The following is an 18,157-nucleotide window of genomic DNA, read 5'->3' on the forward strand; positions in this document are numbered from 1 at the left end:
AACAAGTCTGGAACCTTGCTGTCTATGGAGGATGAGGGAGCTCTCAGATTTCACCTAAAATATCCTAATTTGTTTTCAGGAGATAGACGAGGCTCAGGGGTTTGGAATGACGTGAGAATGAGCAACTAATAACATAATTTCATCTTCGGGTAGAGTAACTCTTAAAATATTTTCTGAGCAATGCTTCATGCCTGTGCTGTTCCAGCATGAGTGATCCTATGCAAAAAGCAATTAGGTGCATCCCAATACATGTATAATTTATGGTATTCACTCACTGTTCTATTGCGTATTAAAGTATAAATAATGCAGGCTAGCGTGTTCACACTGAACAAAAAAAAGAAGAAAAACGTAGACTTTAAATAACTTGATGCAATGATTTTATAAAAAAAATTAAAATAAATTTAACTCTGCCACTGTCGCAGATTTAAAGAGCCCATATTATACATGAAAAAGGGTCATATTTCGGTTATATGGGTCTCCAACAAGATACTGATATGCATGCAAGGTCAAAAAACATTTTCAGGGTCTTATAATATGCATTTATTTTTACCCAATTATCCCAGCGACTCCCATATGAATCCTTAGCGCGAAGCTAATCTGCGCTGATTGGACCGATGACAGCCTGTTAGAATTGGTCGACAGCGTTCAGCACTAGACAAATGCCCATTGCTAGACAAATGCCCAGTGCGGTTTGCCAAGGCCCCGGCGGATGGGCCCGCGCGATAACCCCGTGAATAACCCCCGCACAGGAAGTATGAACGGCACTTAGCAGTGAAAATAAAACCGATAGCGTGCACATCATTTAATGAGCTTGATTTCGGTGACAGAGCTTTTCTCCCTTCTCAGCTGTAACTTAGATCTTTTCTATTTGCAATTATTGCTGTGGCACCTCTTGCATGAAGCGTTATAAGTTCTCAGGGCTTACCAGTACTCTGCTTTGCCCAAAGATCCTATCCCCAGCCAGGGGGTTGTAGTGCTCACCAGCGTGTCGCAGGCTGCCTTTGTGCCTAATAAACTGGCCTTATTTTGCATGCACCCCTGGTGTATTGTCTGCCCATTCTCACAAGTCTCATACACCAGTCTTTTCTTTAACAAACAAATGAATCACCCACTGTAAGCATGTAGCCTGCTGAATCAATTATTTGCCCTCACACTTCCAATAATATCCAGGTATGCACAGCGTCTTCTTGACTTATGACTTCAGGATCTTTTTTTCTTTGCGGCTGTGTTAGTGGGTGGGGCGCAGGTTTAAATTTTCCCGGGTTTGCGCCCATAACAACTATGTTTCGTAGTCACGTCACGCCGAAACGGCTAAAGACTCGTTATGAAGACGATTCATTCTAACCACTATGATTCGACTCTTTTTTTTAGATGAATCAATAGTTTAAAAACTGTCCACTTTCAGATTTAAGCCTTAGCTGGATATTTCACTTCACTTAGATCTGTGTTACACGCTACATGGAAGCTCATTTTTGAAAACCCACAATAGCTCTATAATTCCAAGGTGAGACTCCAATAAATGTCAATATAGCCTTAACAATTTGATACACTGGACAGCTGAGTGCATAAGCGCATAATATGCCATGCACATTACGAGATAACTACCACTAAATTAGTAGGAAATATACAAGTATCCGACCAGTTTTACAGAACATAATCATTAGTTCATCCTAATTTGGGCACATTTTACTTTCTTTCAGGACTAGATTGGCAAAGTAGTAGACTCTGATGTGTGTGATGACGTTTATAGTCTAAGAATCACAACCATCTTTTGTTACGTGAATAAATTCAATTGTGAACAACAGATTGGAGATGCTTTTATGCTTAGCAATCTTAACTTGCGGCATGTCCCTTTTTTTCAGTGACATAAAATAGCAAATTAGGCATGGCTTAATCTATAAAACTGTCATATCTTGTCATTGTTGAGTTTGACAGGGATTCAGCAGATAAACTTTCTAAAATCTAGCAATCCAGCAACAGAAAACTGACATTATTTTACCTAGAGAGCATTAAACGGTGCATTCTTAAAAATATCATTCTTTAGTATATTTTTAAAATGTGTTGAGTTTGTAACGAGTATATTATCAGAAACATTAGTGAGGTGTTATATTACTAAAACCGTAATAGACTAATGTAATCACATTACATATGTAATGCGTTAATACCAACACTGGTCATTTAAAACATAACTATTGAGTCTGCTTGGACTCTTTGCTGCCTTTTGGAGTAATTCAACATCAACAGTGAAGCAGATCCCATCATCCAATATCACTGCATGACCTCCCTTTTGTGTCAGATATTTGGAATACAACTCAACAGTAAGGGTGAATCCACATACTTGACCATGCACTGTAATCGCTAGCAATATTAAATTCAGAAGTGAATGTGCAGATCATATGGAGACCTTTTCAATAAGGTTGGACTCTTTGTTAACAAGCTGTGTCAGTTTCTGGAGGTTTGCATCAACAGGATCATGGGCAACCGTCGGTGAGCCTATAGCGAGAGGGCAGAGGTAGAGAAAAGACGACAGGACGCTGATTGTGAAGAAAAGCAGATGGGTTTTTACGCACATGGAAGAAAGGTTAGAAGAATCAGAGTGTAGCCAGAGAGACATAGCTAATCACTTAAAATAGCCACGAGGCCCAAGACCATGTTGCTATTAAACTGTATATTCTGCTATCTACTGAGCTATTTGAACCAAATGTCTCAGTGTGAAAGCAATGGAAAAGTGATGAATCATGAATGTCTGGTTAAATGATTTCATTCTGTACAGTATGATTAAGCAGAAAACAATTGAAGGTTGAGGTAAACTAATATAAAGAAGAAAAAAAAGAGCAGAGCAAAGCCAATACTATGTTTTTTGTCCCTGTCCCTGGCTGGTATTAAGATGCGTTTATCGATCTGATCACAAGTGGAAAAAGCAGTCATATTTCTGTTCACAACTTGTATTTAAATGTGTCTCTTTTGCCAACTTTTACCCACGTTTCTGATGAATGAGGGTCTGCGGTCAGGTACTGGCAGGTATCTCTGATCTTTTAATTCTAACACAGCAAAAGCTAGCTAAATTTTCATATTGGACAAAAACAAAAGCATTAAATCAATTAAGTGATTTTTGAATAGACTACTAGTTGTTGACTGATAAAAATCTAATATTTTTTCCCCAACCAACCTCTAATACACACTTTATTCTGCTTTACAATTTTAACATGTAAATTTCCTGTATGTTTTTATTAAATTCATAAACAAATACTTCAACCAGGTCCTGGAGGGTCTGCGTCCAGCATAGTTTAGCTCCAACTTCCTTCAACACACCTGCCTGGAAGTTTTAGGCTGTTTCTCAATTCGAAGAACGCAAAGAACGGACTTGCCTTTCCTTTATGAAGATGTCCATGCTTGTTTATATTCACCGTTTCATTTAGGGAAACTCCTGAGGTAAATAAGTTATATCTCTGAACTTTAATAATAAATCTAAATAAAATGCTGCGCTTTCCACCTCCAGTCGCAATGACTTCTGGGACTTCAAGAGCGAGTTCGGTGCTCAAGTCTGCATTGGTGTGTCATCAATATCAAGAACACATTCGGGAAGTTTCACGCTTCTTCTGTTTTTGCGGTCTTGAGTATTGGAAGTGAACTTTGGCAGCTGATAATGACGTTAAACAAGAACACGAGGACGCGATACCACTGAAGAACGCATTAGGAAACAGCCTTAGTATACCTAGAAAGAGCTTGATTAGCTGGTTCAGGTGTGTTTCATTGGGGTTGGAACAAAAATATGCAGGACACCGGCCCTCCAAGATTGGGTTTGGGCACCCAGCCCTAGATGTTGCTTTGAATAGAATAAATTGACTTTAGGCAAATTAAAGACTCTACCCATGATATAAAATATTCAAAAAGCTTATAAAAATAACCATGCTGTTTGAAGAGACTGAAAAAAAATCTAATTTAAAAACTCTATTTTGTTAAATGTTTATTAAATAAAAAAAATTATAAATATCAGGACTTGTAAAAGAACATTCCGTTGCAAGCATTTTACATAAGCCATGTTTCCATACATCTATTTTTATGCACATTTTGGATGAGCGCATAAAAAAATGGTTGATGAAAATGCCAAGATGCGCATACATTTTGAAAATGCGCTTAAAAACATGCATAACTGAGTAGCATAAACTCTTTATTCTATAAAAAAAGATGCACATAACTACGATGGAAACACTTTGCACATAAAAAAGGTCATGTGATTTTGTCAGAATCCATATTTGCTAATTTAAGGACGGGAAAATCCGCTTTGCGCCGTGGCGCATGGTCTAAAAAGGTTGAGTTTATTTTCTTAACAAGTTATAGGTGTGTTTTGAGAATAAACCAATCAGAGTGTCATCTCCCATTCCCTTTAAAAGCCAGCTAAATGCGCCATAAGCGCATTTGCTATTTACATGACGTAAAGTAATGTAAGTGGGAAAAACTGAGCATTTCACAAGCAAACAGTTAACAGTTAACAGATTTTGTTTAACAGAAAACAGTTAAACAGAGCATCTACCGTGCAAGAATGAAAGATAATCGATCTACTTTCACTTTCGCTCTCGTGGATAGGGAAACCTTTACGCACAGACATCAATTAGCCTATGAATAATTAATTTTGTTTATTGAGCGCAAATATTTGTTTCAAAACTATTTCTAAATTCAGTTCTTATTTCCAGCAAACGAATAAATGAACAATAATAACTAAGTGTGTTCAAAAACCTGAGTTATATCCTAAAACACATGCTGTGCCCCAGATGGTCTAAAACCTGACAGGTGGGTAAATCTAAGCTTGTTTTTAATAAAACAAATATAAATCTGGATATAATAAATAATACTGCTAATAATAATAACATTATACAAAAGCAAATTGTTATGAATGAACTGAAAAAGCCTCCCGAGATGAAGGCATAAAAGCAGTGATTTTTCATATTTATGTAGGCTAGAAAATAATATGTTTTGTAATATTGTAATCCTTTATATTTATATCCTATATATATATATTCTTATTATATCCTATATATATCCTTAATATTTAAATTTTTTCATATGTAAAAGATATTTGCCCATTGTTCTACATCTTGTGTGTAGGCTATTAAGCTACAAAACTAGGCTATTAAACTAGCAAATAACATTTGTGCCGCACCTTGCGCCGCACCTTGCGCCGCATTGCGCCGGGTGTATGATAGGGCCCAATGATAGTTTTAAAGATGATTTGACAGATCCTGGATCTTTTAATCTTGATGACTGATCTCTGGCTAATTTGGTTCTTCAAACAAGTTTGTGAATTAGATTAAACTGATCTGAGATGGCTGCTGTTGTGAAGGACAGATCTATCGATCCTCAAACTCCTGATCAGCAATGCAACGACTGGCTGGCAGCACAGTAGCACAATGACATCATTTGATTAATATTCAATTATTCATGTGAGCAAAATTACATAAAATTCATAGTAAACAGTTTGATAAATATGACACGCAATGACTTTACACATTTGTTGTGGACTGCAGGCTTTACACCTTCAAGAGTGTCGAGAGTATTTATCAATTTTTTTAGTTTTATATTAAAACCAAATTTTCTTTATTATAGTAGCCTAGGCATATTTAAGTTTCTCAATCTGTGTAAGGAATAACTGGCTGTATAAAATAATTTTGCATTAAAACAGCATTTTGATATCGGTAAAGGTACCTGCAACTTTTTAAAGAAGCATCAAATCACCGGCATATTAGCTGTTAAAACATTTGGATGACTACATAAATTATTAAAAACTGTGGAATATTGTGCATTGTCTAATATCATACACAAATTGTACTAAAGCATAATATATATATATATATATATATATATATATATATATATATATATATATATATATATATATATATATTTTTTTTTTTTTTTTTTTTTTAATTTTTTTTTTTTTACCTCAAGTGTATATAACTACTACTGTAAGAAAATATACATATTTAGTACATATTTTTAGTATTACTTTCGTTTGAAATGACCCGATCTAATCCTGTTCATATAAATTAAGCCTGCTTCTGAGTTTGAGCTACCAGAACTTTTGCTATGACAACAACTCTCGAATAAGTTTTGAAGAACAAAACGATCCTGGAGAGTGTGAAATCGTAAATAACTAAATCCAGGTAATTTAGTAGTCCACATATGAAGAACAGACCCCAGATGTCAACAGGAACTTTGTGTACGTGTATGTTTTTAATATAGTGCTATAATAGAAGCTTCTTAATACTTACAGTCCATTCTGTTCTCAACAGTGGCGTCAGTGAAGTAGTTTTTAAGGATGGTGTTGCAGAACTGGCAGAGGTTGTCGAGCTGGTTCAGGTGCTTCTGAAGCTGTCCACTGGGCAGAGGGGCTTTAATGAGAGGAGCGATGTGGCCAAATACAAATGCATCCAGGCTTGTAGGCCTAAAACATAGAAAACATGCTGAACTGCAGCCTGACTAATCGAAATGATCCCATTTAAAGGCTTAGCTTTGTCATTTAATACCTAGAAGACATATTATGAATCAAATTTAAGAGATTTCTGTCCCTTAATTGAAAGTCTGGTCACCCAGAGCTCTTGACGCTGGGTTGGTTAAAACCCAAACGTGAGACATAATGACAACAGTAGCATAATTTGGGACACTAGACCACAAAACCAGTCTTAAATTGAACAGGGATGTTTGTGGTAAATCCAAAAATACATTTTGTTAGCCCATTTAAGTTAAATAAGATCATGTTAGATTAAAACTATTTTTACTTTTACTTCCTTAAATATATGCAAACTCAATTTCTGATTAGTATCTAGAATTCCTAAAAACTTAATTTGGGCAATTTTAACAGTAATTTTCTCCACATATTGATTTTCTTTTAAATCTAAGATTCATATAGTTATAAATAATTTCAGATAAATTGTGTCATATAACAAACCATACATTAAAGGAAAGCTTCTTTGTTCAGCTTTTAGATGATGTATAAAAACAATTTATTTTACCCTTATGACTGGTTTTGTGGTCCAGAATCATATTTCACAATTTCTACAGTTTGACGTGAGCAGCACAGCTGAACAACAGAGCTGTACTAACTAGCCATAAGTGCTTAAGGTTATTTATAGAAATTAACTTTTGGCTCTACATCCCCTAATATATTTATCTAGAGCCAAAGGCACATTATTAAAGTCCTTTCAACTCCATGCACGTTGCTTATTTCCCTCAACTAAAGACATCAAGCAGTACAAGAGCTGCAGATGACAGCTATATTAACAATATTTTCTAGGGTTGCCCAATACAATCTTACTGTATGGATCAGCATTGGCATTAAGATGCAAGTTCAGTTTTTTTAATCATTAAAAATTTCAGACACCTCTGCTTTTGGGTCTAAAGACTCAATATGATCATTTAGCACTCTTTCCTCTTTCCTAAGTACTGAGGCTCCCCGGAGAGATACTTATAAATAATGCACTGTCTATAAAAACACTGTAGACCTATAAAAATATAGAGTCTGAACCTCTTGGAAATTTTACTGAATACCCATGAAATTAAAATATGGACAAAAAAACTGCTATATATAAATATATATATATATATAAATATATATATATATATATATATATATATATATATATATATATATATATATATATATATATATATATATATATATATATATATATATATATATATATATATATATATATATATTGTGTTCTCTTTACAAATAGTTTGAAGTATCAGAGTTAATAGACTTTAGAATGAGGTACAGAAATCGCTAATTAATTAAAAAAAAAAAACTTTATTTGTGCTCCAAAGTCAAAGTCTTATGAGTTTGGAAAGACGTAAGGATGAACGAAATAATAATAGAGGGTTAAATTTTGCATTTATATATTTTGAACACTTTTGCTCTCTTATGTTCATCAAAGCTTATAAATAAAGCTTAAATAAGTCTTTTTAATCATTTTTAATAACTGACTTCTATATGAATTTGCTTTGCATGAAATGAAACTTAGGATGGCAAAGCTGGATTTTTAGGATGCAATATAAAGACATTCTGAAGAACACTATTACTTCTTGAGTACATTTACTTCCAATAAGTGAATTAAAGCATTAAATATAATGAAATTATTATTATTATTATTATTATTATTTTAAAGCATTCATAAAATATCTTCCTTCATGGTCCATGTGAGACGCACAGTAATAAAAGTCATACAAGTTTGAAACAGCATGAGAACAAGTAAATCACAAAAGAAGCTCATTTTATGGTGAACTATCCCAAATAATTCCAGTCAAGTGATTAATATTATGGGAGTAAAAAAAGAAAAGAATAACTCACGTGTCTCCAAAGAAGAAGTTGAAGTTTCCAAGTCTGTGAGAGAGCAGATTCAGGCACTCTTTGGCTTCACTGTAGATCTAAAAGAATTTCTATTACTAACCATACAGTTTTATAGATGTTATTATGAGGAATGGATGGCATACTGTAAGTACAATAGCACAATCTTCTAAATCCTGTGGCTTCTCCACTTCACCTCAGGCAGATTTGCTCATAAGGGCAGACAATCTTACTGAGAGGTTAACTGTTTTCCATCTCACAAAGCAGAACCACAGGCTTTTCCATTTCAACATTGAAATAATAGACATACATTCAATGAAATGCATGAAACACAATGTCTCGGTTTCTCAAGTAAGAATTACCATTTACACTCACCGGTCACTTTATTAAGTCCAACTAAATTTCTAATCAGCCAATCACATGGCAGCAACTCAATGAATTTAGGCGTGTAGACATGGTCAAGACGATCTGCTGCATTTCAAATTGAGCAACAGAATGGGAAAGAAAGGTGATTTAAATGATTTTGAACGTGGCATGGTTGTTGGTGCCAGACAGGCTGGTCTGCGTATTTCAGAAACTGCTGATCTACTGGGATTGTCACGCACAACCATCTCTAAGGTTTACAGAGAATAGTCGACAAAGAGAAAATATCCAGTGAGCGGCAGTTCTAAGGGCACAAATGCCTTGTTTATGTCAGAGGTCAGAGGAGAATGGCCAGACTGGTTTCAGCTGACAGAAAGGAAACACTCGTTACTCAAATAAGCACTCGTTACAACTGAGGTATGCAGAAGAGCATCTCTGAACACACAACACAGCAAACCGTTGAGGCGGATGGGCTACAGCAGCAGCACAGGTGCCACTTGTGTCAGCTAAGAACAGGAAACAGAGGCTACAATTCGCACAGGCTCACCGAAATTGGACAATAGAAGATTTGAAAAACATTGCCTGGTCTGATGAGTCTCGATTTCAGCTGCGACATTCAGATGATGAGGTCAGAGTTTGGCATCAACAACATGAAAGCATGCATCCAACTTGCCTTGTATCAATGGTTCAGGGTGTGGTGGTGGTGGTGTAACCACCGGTGTGGGGAATATGTTATTTGACACTTTGGGCCTATTAGTGTCAGTTGAGCATTGTGTCAACGCCACAGCCTAACTGAGGATTGTAGCTGAACATGTCCACCACCACAATGAGTTCACTGTACTCAAATGGCCTCCATAGTCACCGGACTCAATCCAAAAGAGCACCTTTGGGATGTGGTGGAATGGGAGATTATCATCATGGATGTGCAGCCGACATATCTGCAGCAACTGTGTGATGCTATCAAGTCAATATAGACCAAAAGCTCTAAGGAAAATTGTCAGTACCTTGTTAAATCTATGCTATGAAGAATTAAGGCAGTTCTGAAGGCAAAAAGGGTCTAAGTAAGATATACTCAATAAAGTGGCCAGTGAGTGTAAAAAGTAAAATCATTTGAGTAACTTAACATGAATAAACATTTCTAATCATTTCTATTATGTTATTTCAATTTAATTTAGACAAATTAGGTTTACACTTCCATTTAGGCTGGATTGCCTAGATGATTTGAAATTTGAAAGGATTACTTAACTAAAAATGAAAATTCTGTGGTTAATTACTTGCCCTCAGTTCATTCTAGTCTCTTGAAAACAAATTAAGGTATTTTAAATAAAATTTAAGAGCTTAAGCATAAGCAGCAACAGTCCCTATGCACCAAATACTAACTTTTGGGCTAAATCTGAAAATTGTGAATGCACTTTGCAAAAAACCTGAACCCAACACTGAAAATTAATTTTCATAATTTAATATTTTATTAAATAATATGAAGGAATTACTTACAAAATTCAGTCTTATATTTACTTAAAAAACACACAAGCTCTAAAATAACCACATTTTATTGACAGTAACCTAAAATCAAGCAGAAAATATACAGTGGCCTAAATTCTTAGAGCAGTAGAGGTTTATTTTAGAGATTTCAGTAGTTTTGAATTGGCCTTTACAATACTCATATCTACAAAGTCATCATTATGCTCTATGAAGCACAAAATAAAGCCATCATAACTGTGGGTCATTTACATACTAAAACAAGCTAGGAATATTCAGGCTGTCTGTAGAGAATGACAGAGCTCTTGGATTTCATATAAAATATCTTAATTTGTGTTCAGAAGACTGTGTACTGATCAACATGAGGGTGAGTAATTAATCAAATAATTAAACGTTTTGTGTAAACTAACCCTTCAACATGAGCACAGTTTGCATTTGTTTAGCCATTTAGTTTTAATCAGGATATTTGGAGATCTAAAGTTTATTGTTTTCTATGTAAAATATGGTCTGGGCAATATTTAAGTAAAAATGTAAATTAAATTTGATTAAAATTTAATTAAATTAAAAATACTGATCTCAGATCTGGCATCAAAACCATTACTGCTCATTGAGTGAAGCTATAATCATTGTTGCTGTAAAGCTGCTAACATTGAGCATATCTGCTACTAATCTTCACACTTCTGTTGTAACCTCAAAACCTGAATCTTTTCTAAATCTTGAAAACAGATGAAGATGAAACTCTGAGAAATCTTTCTCTGTAATTAAAACACTAAATATTACAGTACAACACATTCAGTAGACAGTTATTTACACCAACAAATATAATGTAGTTCCAACACAAAGTAATTAAGTTTATTAAATAAAATAAACTTATGATTAATTATTAAATGGTCAGTTAGTTTCAAGAATTGAGTTCTTTAAGCTCACTTTATCCAAGCAATATGAACAAGCAACAAATTTTTTATGTATAATCAGGTCTGTTTTTTCTTACCTTTCCTTCTACTTCTGTAATATTCAGCAACGGTGACTCTGCTTTGGTCAGTAGAATACGAGACAGAGCCAAGCTGGCCTGTCGACCCGGTACAAAGAAGTTCAGAGGGAACGGAGAATGTGACGTGAACCAGGGCCGCGTCAGATTAGCATAGTTTTCTGCGTCCACCCAGAACGTGTGCAGCTACATAACAACAATACAAATCACCTCTTCATTCATGAAATCAGCAAAACGAGGAGCAGTAATAATACTTCTCAAACAGTATGTGAATCTCACCAGCGCCGGCCGCAGCTTTTCCTCCAGCAGTGCGATGTAAGCCATCGTGTCAGCCCCTTGCTTAGCTGTCAACTCAAAGTCAGCATTGAATCTCTGTGAATAAGGAAACACATAATCTATTGCCACTTTATTATATAACTCAGAGCGTAGTCACAAGGGCTGCACGATACTGCAATGTGCGCATCCGCAATAGTCAGATTGTAAGATGTGCAACACTGAGTTTATATGTTGGGATTAATAATAATAATGAGCAGCTCCACAGATCACATGTGATTTGTAGAGTCACTGAAGAGTTTCTCCATAATGGAGTGAAAGTTGATTATATGAATATATGACTGTCACTGAGCATTTCATTTCAGTTCACCATTGGTAACTTTAATAAAGATTCATTTTATGTATTAATTTAATCGATAAAAACATGGCATTGACATACTGTATGACATGAAAACAGTGATATAGTGACATTTTTACATTTGATTATTCAAATTCTGTCTGAATACTGTTAGAAGCCCTAACCCACAGTTTTTTTAACTTTTATCTTTGCTCGTCTACTGCATTTATTTATGCTTTGTTTATTATGTTGTTTGTTTGTTATGTTGTTGATTTTCCACAGAATCATTTTAATAATTCCTAATTACAGTTTTGTTTTACAATCGCCATGACAGTTTTTCAATACATTAAGAAAGTTTCCTAAACTCCTAACACGGTTAGCACAACATCCGTCTTTGTGGGCTACACAATTAACACATTTCTTGTTGCTTTGACACAAAATGCACACAGTTAACATTAATTTAAAATGCTTAAACTTGTTTTACACACAAGTTCAACCAAGACCAAAACAATGTAATGTTACAGTCAAATTTGCACATTCTTTCACACTGTATGTCAGAACAGATAACATCATGTTCTAAACAGAACTTATACAGGCTAAAGTTAAAGTGAACAGCTGTTCATATTGTCAATTTAAACACAAATATATTTTCTGTATTTTATTCCATTGCCAATGAGAAACAGCTTATTGCAGTTATTTAAATATATAGATCACAGCAGATTCCCATTTAGGAACCACATTAAGGTGTTCAGGTTTTTCCAATCACATGATCATTTGTTCTAAAAGAGGACTCTGGGCTGATCTTGTGTGGAAAAGGAACAACAAGAGAATTCTTCCCATACCTTGATGTCAGGTGATGATGTGGATGAGAACATGTGGCTAAATGCAGAAGATTGTTTTGTTATTATAATTGCAGTCCTTTTTCTGTTTGTATATCTTACAGAAATGTTTATTTTGCAAATAAAGTCTGTACTGCAGCAATTCTGTGTCTGTATTATTATTATTATTATTATTTTTTTACATAAACTGTACATTTTGTAAAGCTACTCTGAGATGGTCATTCATTTTTTGTCATGAATTTCTGCAGCAAAAAAAAAAAAAAACTAATTGCATGCAATCACTAAACCCAACAAAACAAAAATGCAGTGAGGCTTCAAATATAAGGGCAGACCTGACATAAAATAATGCAGTTTCTGTCATTTCAGCTGATGAGAGTGTTTTATTGTAAATACATTATGATTGACTAAATGTACTTGTTGGAGGAGAACATGTGTTCATGTTTTGAATAATTATTTGATTTTGAAACATGTTTGCAGTGTTTTTTTAGACGTGGTGTATTGTGTTATTTTATTATTGTATTTTGAAAATTAGTTTTGAAGTTTAGTTCACAATGTGTGATTTTAAGCATGAAATTAACCTTATTGCCAATTGTGTGTTTTAGGTGTGTTGGTGCATTAAGAGTTTAGGAAACTTGTTAAATGTGTTGGAAAAAAAACTGTCATATCAATTGTAAAAAGAACTGTAATGAATCCTTTCCAAACCCTCCGTCAATCACATCCTACTTATAATAATCAACACTTATCATAATACCCAAGGTTGCCTCTCAGATTTTACCATTGCCCTAATGACTACGCTTTTGATTGACTATGTATATATTTGTTTGGTTTATTATTACCTTATTATGCATCAAATACCACTGAGATATAGATATAATTTATTTTTACTGTTAAAGATTATTATTATTCTCATCAGTTCATCACTCCATGACTTATTTCACAAATATTGCATGATTTAATAAGCATACCTCATTATTTATTTGGTTATATTTATACACAACAGGTCAAAAGTTTGTGGTCAGTTCGATTTTTAAATGTTTTAAAACAAACTTATTCTGCAAGACTGCATTTATTTTATTAAAAATACAGTAAAAAATGTAAAATTGTGAAATGTTATTGCACTATAAATTAATTGTTTAAAAGTAGCTATGATTTAATTACATTTTTTATTTCAGTGATTTTAAATATGAATTTTCAGCTTTATTACTCCAGTCTTCAGTTGTATGATCCTTCAGAAATCCCTCTAATATTAAATATTATTAATAATATTATTATTGTTCTTCATGGTAATAGTAATAAAAGTAAAAATGACTGGAGTAATAATTTCACTTGAAACTACAAAGAAAATAAATAAATAATAAATAAGTATTTAATAATTTAACATTTTTTTTTACAATTAATAAATGCCGCCTTGATAAACAGATTTTTTTTTATTTATTAAATAAAATTACTGTATGTATATATATATATATATATATATATATATATATATATACTGACCCCAAACTTTTGTCCGATAGTATATATTATTTTCTCATTTTATGATATTTATTTATTTATCATGCATTAATTTATTTTTACTGCTAAATTGTATTATTTATTTATTAACACTTTTATATAGTGTATCCCACTTTATGGTAAAGCAGTAAATTAAGACATTGCACCTGGTTGATCAAAGCAAATAACTTTGCTTGCATATGAATTATTAGTCTCATAGTGATTCATCTTTAATATTGACTAAGAAACACCAAAAATACAAATAAAAAGTACACACAAAAGGGAGCCCATATCTGTAATTGCCAAGACTTTCTACCTGCTTTCGTAGAAAGTTCAGTATCTGAGTTGGCTCTGTGACCGTTGTTCCCTCATAGTGTATTTGTGGTACAGATGCTGTAGAGAAAAACATTACAGCTGCAGCTCAAATACAAAAAAGTCCCAATATTACATACACAATGTTACATAAATGCTTGCGGCTGATTTACACACTTTCACTAAATTAAACAATCCGTTCTGACCTGTAATAGTCCTCCATGTCCAGTCAACAAACTTCACTGTAAGTTCTGCACCTGCAAACTTTGCATACGCCTATAAAAAAAAACATTAAACACAAAAGGTGAGTGATTTAGGGTCAAGATAGGCAGATACAATGAATAGGACTTTTATTATGCGTTTTTGCAAAGGTTATGAGGACGCAGGCTATCAAGCAGCTGCAAAAATAAACACACTGCAAAAGCTGTTCTGTAAACACGAAACACAATCGCTGTGAACAATCCTTTAATCTAAATGAAAAACGTTTGAAAAGAGTATAAATTTCCGGTGACATTTAAGAAATAAAAAAGCAGCTGTACGACAAATAACAGCTATAACTATTTAACGTATATTATAAATAATAAATAGTAAAAGCAAAGCAATTTAATTCAGTCGTGCCTTTTTTTTACATTTTCATAAATATAGTGTAAAAGAAAGCTTTAGCTGACAGCTGAAATGGAGCATACACAGCAAGACTTTTATTTCTCAAAGTGACTCGAAACCCAGGACGCGTCTCTCCAAAATATGCATGAACATACTTTATGTTTTTATTATACGCTATGGATATGCATTTATTACAAACGGTTGAGTGAGTCGTGTGTTTACCAGCACGGTGAGGGAGTCTGTTTGCACGGATGGCAGATCCCAGTCTCCTCCCCAGCAGAGCAGCTCGATGGGTTCCGCCATGTTTGTTTTCATGCCCTAAACACATGAACGGAGCAGCATATACTACCACCCAATGGAGGATCAAAGGTGAACATTTAGCTAGATTTTTTTTTCTGAGAGGTAAAAGCGAAACAGTTGGCTTTCTTACTATAAAAACAAACAAATAAATAAATACATAAAAATTTTGCGAGACATACGGACGGATGGATGGTAGTTCTAGTTCAGCTCATGTCTGTTTTATTGTGTAGAACACAAACAGATGGATGCCTTAATTTCTTTTAAATTACTTTTATATTGATTTGAAAACGTGATCCATCAACTAATTACAACTCCTATGGCAGATGAATTTTGTAAATAAAGTAAGAGTAAATAATACATAATGAATAGTAAATAAATAATATTTATAATAAATAAATAATCAATATTGTTAATCACTTTTTACTTATTGAATATAAAGCCCTTTCAATTTCCCTTCTACCATGAAGCAGGGGAATTAATGGTGCAGTGGAAAGCATGTTTTTTTTTTCACAAAAATATGTTTTTTTTTTGCATGTAAAAGTATTTATTTGTGCCAAAGCAAACTAATTCAAGTAAAAAAAAAAACGCATATCATACATGTTGATGAACTATCAACATATAAAAACATGTGATGATGCTAGCTGAAGATTAGCCTGAATTGCTAAGAAAGATCATATTTTTCTCAAATGTGGCAGTGGGGTGAAGTGAGACAAATGCTCTGGGTAAAGTGAAATATATGGCACAAGTTAAATTTAGTCTACCAGACTGCAGGACTTGTGAATGAGGCCTTCATATCAACAGTGACAACATGCAACATCACTTCTGGATTTAGGTCCACTGGGATTTTTTCATATAACCCAGAAATTTTCTTTGATAAAGCAATTGCACCATACATGGAGTCAGACATGTCCTGAGCTCCAGCCTGCCACTACAGAAGATTTGGATGATCTACCCTCTGCAGATGATCCACCTGCAGATAATTCACTCTCTGATGCTAATCCTTTCATTGCACATACATGGATGTGTCATGTGTTTCCAGCCAACCTGGATATGTCTCCCCATGAAATGCTATCATTTCTCAAATGTCACTCCAGAACACCAAATGAAAACGTGTGAAGGCCATCCTAACTGATACACCTGAGAAGCAGACAGTTGAAAAGGCTTATAAAGAAAGACAAAAACTTTGTCATAGTTAACATTGCAAAAAAAAAAAAAAAAAAAAACAAGCGTTTATTACACTGGCATGGTTAAGAAAGTTGAGGATGGCTAGATATGCACGTTATGATTTTGCCAAGTCTGATTTGATCCTTGATTACCGTCTATGCTAATCCTTTTACATCATTTTTGTTGGAAAATGTATTCTCTACCTCTAAACCCAACCATAACTGTAAATTACTCCCAAAATCACAGGGAATAATAATTGGATAACACTCATGTAGAAGTGCATAGTCCTAACCGCAAGCCTAACTTAACAGAAATTGTAAACGTATCTCTTTATTCTGATAGGCTGATTGGAATGTTGTTTCAGGATCAACATAAATGTTAATCCAGGAACATGTGGGTGAAAAAAAGGTTAGTGATAAGGTTCAGGTACATGCACAATTTCTAAGAAGAATCCAGGTAAACAAAATGGAGTGGGAGTTGTAGAGTATGACAGCAGGCTGATGTTCTACTCCAGGTGAGTCCTGTGTTCGGAGTCCCAAGCTGTTCTGTCTGGTTCTTATTGTCCTTTTCTCTGACCCCCATACACTATAGCTGGCTCTAAGAGTCTTGTGTATTGACCCCCATATTGTGTTCTAATATAACTGGTTTTATCTGTCATTAGAATGTAAATTCAAATAGTTTGAAATAAATTGTTGTGTTGGATTTTTTTCATGTGTTTAGAAAAACAAATGTGCTTAACTGACCAATCCCCAATCTATAATTGACTTGTTCGACATTAGTTCTGAAATGTGTGGTTGTCAAACTAGCTGTTGAGATTCAAACTCTTACAACATGTGTTGTTATGGTAGTTTTAATGTGCAAAAAGTAAGTGAATCAGCTTACCCCTGGCTGGTTCACTTTACCCCTTTGATTTCTCTGATCTGTCTCAGTTTACCCCGAAGGTGGGGTTTCAAGAGTTCACACTTAGCTGATAATCAATAAATCATATTTGGCATGCTGTCCCGGGAGAGAGCCCTGAGCTCGTAATATCCTGGAGCCCAGGGCTCCCTCCTGTTAGAAGGGCGAGAGGGTAATTTGAGGTCAGGTAGGTCTCGAGAACTCCCCTGCTTGTCAACGTGAGAAGTGTAAACTAAGGTTGTATTGGGTGATAATTTGTTTTAGTCGATTGGCTATGGTTTGTGTTTTTGGATGGTGGGTGGAAACCGGGGAACCCAGGGAAAACCCACGCGAACACGGGGAGAACATGTAAACTCCACACAGAAACACCAACCAGCCTGATGGGTTGGGCCGACGGTGTTCTTGCTATGAGGCAACAGTGCTAGCCACTGCGCCACCGTGTCGCCCGATCAGATCAGCTTCAAGACGAAGATAACTGGTGTGAAAAACTCAGGTTATTTATAATGCTTCCATAATCATCTAATAGGGCTGATTACGGAGCTAACAAGGAGCCAGCAGTGTTGATTATAAGCACGTGATCCTCTCGAAATTAATTTATGAATAAACCGCACAAAGTGAGACACAAGACAACTTTTTTAAAACAATCATATTTTCACTTTCCTTTATCCTAAATTGTCTGATAAATTCCATAGCTAGAAAGCATTCTGAATTAATGAGAAATGTAAATTTTTACTGATATATAATTTTAGCTCACTAGAAAGGAG

The 18,157-nt window shown here is 34.5% G+C and overlaps 1 protein-coding gene across 8 annotated transcripts in view; it reads right to left on the minus strand.

The window, feature by feature from the left end:
• Nucleotides 1-15,396, minus strand: part of mtx3 (metaxin 3) — a 17,764-nt gene extending 2,368 nt beyond the window's left edge. For 2 of the 8 annotated variants that reach the window (XR_012405804.1, XR_012405802.1), the window contains exons 1-8: nucleotides 15,255-15,351; nucleotides 14,636-14,705; nucleotides 14,434-14,510; nucleotides 11,454-11,546; nucleotides 11,178-11,360; nucleotides 8,348-8,442; nucleotides 6,270-6,442; nucleotides 2,405-2,493 (exon numbers count right to left, since the gene is read on the minus strand). Coding sequence is in view for 2 of the 8 variants with exons in the window: in NM_205621.2 (NP_991184.2) it covers nucleotides 2,405-2,493; nucleotides 6,270-6,442; nucleotides 8,348-8,424; nucleotides 11,178-11,360; nucleotides 11,454-11,546; nucleotides 14,434-14,510; nucleotides 14,636-14,705; nucleotides 15,255-15,347 (855 nt within the window). In the remaining 6 variants the exon portion in view is untranslated. Of the gene's footprint in view, nucleotides 1-2,404; nucleotides 2,494-6,269; nucleotides 6,443-8,347; nucleotides 8,443-11,177; nucleotides 11,361-11,453; nucleotides 11,547-14,433; nucleotides 14,511-14,635; nucleotides 14,706-15,254 lie in introns of all 8 variants that reach the window. The other 6 variants (XR_011015305.2, NM_205621.2, XR_012405801.1 and 3 more) reach the window with 6 other exon arrangements.
• Between the last annotated feature and the right edge of the window lie 2,761 nt (nucleotides 15,397-18,157).

Source organism: Danio rerio, chromosome 5 (genome assembly GCF_049306965.1).
Source record: "Danio rerio strain Tuebingen ecotype United States chromosome 5, GRCz12tu, whole genome shotgun sequence".
NCBI lineage: Eukaryota > Metazoa > Chordata > Actinopteri > Cypriniformes > Danionidae > Danio > Danio rerio.